The following is a 2,680-nucleotide window of genomic DNA, read 5'->3' as shown; positions in this document are numbered from 1 at the left end:
CATTCAAAAATTGATGTCTGTATCCAATATTGTTTATTCTGACACAAAACACACTTTAAAAGTATCCCGAAAATCTAATAAATGTAATCGAATGTAAAATCGTTGTGAGTCACATCCCGCGATCTGAAATGTGCACTTGTTTGCATTATCCAGTATCGTTCACTCATCATTTCATCACCAAAAAAAGATCAAAAGACTGGCAAATGTCCTATAAACAACGATAACTCATAGTCAGTAGCTCTCTCAAACAAAAAATCACTTTAAGAATGTGCAATACTTACCAATATTGACTTATCAGACCTTGTGAATGAAAGATCGGTGTATAAAAGGTCGAAGTGGATACAAGAAAAAACGTAGTTTGGATCGAAATGGTCACATTTTTTGTAGTTTTACTATGTCTATCAGCTGGCATTCTATCTCAGAATGTAGAGAATATCGTCCCGAAAAATATTCTTGGAATCGGAAGTACACAATCTGTAGCAGTATCCGGTAGATTTATTTGTAATGGAAGACCTGCTGCTAACATAAAACTGAAGTTGTATGAGAATGAAATCAGTGAGTTTGTGGGAAGTTATTCCTCAATCGATTCAATGAAATTTCAGTGTTCGATCGATTGATTCAAGAAAGTCGCACTGACAGTAATGGACAATTTATCGTGAGCGGTTCTAAAAGAGAAATTACAACAATTGATCCGAAATTAAATATTTATCACAAATGCAATTACAACGGGGTAACGACCTATTGAACGTTCCGATTTAGCTTAACTCTCTCTCTCTCTCTTTTTGCAGCTTTGCGATCAGAAATTCACAATTAAAATACCAAAAGACTACGTCACTTCCGGAGACAGAGCATCTCGAACTTTCGACATTGGCACATTGAATTTGGCAAACAATTTCCCAGGCCAATCTACAGACTGTATCAATTGAGAAGCAAATAAGGAACCTATATAGTTCAGCGCCAAACCACAGCGACAAATCACAAAGTTTGATTGTATTTGTGGATGTAAAATATGAAAATGAATGGTTTATCGTACTTGTGCCAATAGTAAATGAACAAATACTATTTCTTTTTTTTTGTTTCTTTTTGTGCTCTTAGCAAATACCTCTCGACCCCAGTGGTTTCACTATAAATATCAGAACGAGACATTGGTTTTTCAAACTCAGAAATGTCTGTTTCCTCGACATGCTTCTTCTTGCTCTTCGCCCTCATTTCATCCACATCTGCCCTTTTGGGAATCGGAAGAACCCAATCTGTTGCTGTTTCTGGACGTCTCATTTGTAATGGACAACCGGGATCTGGAGTCAAACTGAAGCTCTATGAGAAAGAATCCAGTAAGTTTTATCTCTAAACTCGGATAATATAAATTTTTTTGATTTTTCAGCTTTCGATGTACTCCTCGAGGAAGCTACTTCCGATTCCAACGGACAATTCCGTCTGTCTGGATCCAAAACCGAAATTTCTACCATTGATCCAAAATTGAACATCTACCACAAATGCAACTACAATGGACTTTGCTACAAAAAGATCGGAATCACGATCCCAGACAACTACGTTTCCTCAGGAAAGACTCCTGGCAAGACATACGATATTGGAACATTGAACCTCGCCAACCAATACAGTGGACAAACAACGGATTGTATTAATTAAACATCCAAAAAATGGTCTAATGATTTGTAAATAATTGAATGAATCTTTCTCATTAAAAGTATTATCTTTCTCGTAGTCAAACCGATTTTCAAAAAAATGTGAATAATTTACCGAATTTCCGCTAAAATCAGCGCATCCAAACCGTCAACTTCGAGCTCAATTATCTCGATTCTTGTAAAAGATAGTTGTCAACTGATAAAATATTAGTGATGTTATGATAAGTAATTTATCAGATGACAAAACTTCAGTATCTTTCTCAAGAATCGAGAAAATTGATCTCAATGAGGACGGTTTGGTGAGCTTCTACTAGAGGAAGTACGGTAGTACTCGTTTCTGTAAAATTTCACATAAATCTGAGGAACAAGTAATGTGTGTTCCAGTTTCTGAACCTAAACGTTTTCTCAAAGTTTGACGTTCCGGTTCATTACCAAAAAGACGAGAAAAAAAGCAAAATCGTGTCAGAAATCCAGAAGTCGTCGTCGTTTCGTTATTTTCCCATGGGGTTCAGTTGTCGAAAGCGCCCTCTTATTCTTTCGTTTTTCTCCTCACTCTTCCTTCCTTTTCACCCCCATTCCTTTTTCCGTTTACTAGTTGTACGACACACCAATTCGTGCCACCTGTCTACTTATTTCCAGTCGTCTGTCAACCAATCAAAAAACCGCCAATAATAATTCGTCCTTTTTCGGAATAAAGAAGCCGTCGTCGTGTAAACTTGATTGCATTCCATTTTCTCTCCCTTGTCTCGGATATCTTATAATAGGCATACACTTTTTCTCTATGCAAATTTTCTTTTTCTTTCTCGCTCTCATATTCGTGTTAATCGACGGTGGACGCTTCCTTTTCCGATTCGGTCGTTATAGGAACTGCTGTGATTTTATTCAGGAAGAAGAAGAAAAAAAGAGTTCCCGCCCGTCCGAGTGTGCGCATTTCGAAGACTCTCTCATTGTCCCTTTTCCTCGTATTGTCGAGTTGAGCTCAGAAAGGGTCTTTCTCGTATAGTTGCTCCCGATGATGAATGTTTTCATGAGGATTC

General features: G+C 37.4%; 2 protein-coding genes across 2 annotated transcripts; both read left to right on the top strand.

The window, feature by feature from the left end:
• Window positions 1-368: 368 nt before the first annotated feature.
• CBG09507 lies at window positions 369-926 on the top strand (the record flags this gene model as incomplete). The annotated part of the gene is made up of 3 exons (XM_045237662.1): window positions 369-555; window positions 603-655; window positions 789-926. The coding sequence occupies 3 exons, from the start codon at window positions 369-371 to the stop codon at window positions 924-926; spliced, it is 378 nt and encodes a 125-aa protein (XP_045094030.1).
• A 239-nt stretch (window positions 927-1,165) lies between these two features.
• On the top strand, window positions 1,166-1,647 carry Cbr-ttr-27 (the record flags this gene model as incomplete). Its single annotated transcript, XM_002636970.1, has 2 exons — window positions 1,166-1,331; window positions 1,382-1,647. 2 exons carry the CDS (start codon window positions 1,166-1,168, stop codon window positions 1,645-1,647), a joined length of 432 nt encoding a protein of 143 aa, XP_002637016.1.
• Between the last annotated feature and the right edge of the window lie 1,033 nt (window positions 1,648-2,680).

Source organism: Caenorhabditis briggsae (genome assembly GCF_000004555.2).
Source record: "Caenorhabditis briggsae complete genome, chrV, whole genome shotgun sequence".
In the NCBI taxonomy this organism is placed as follows: domain Eukaryota; kingdom Metazoa; phylum Nematoda; class Chromadorea; order Rhabditida; family Rhabditidae; genus Caenorhabditis; species Caenorhabditis briggsae.
This window is presented reverse-complemented; position numbering and strand designations above follow the sequence as displayed.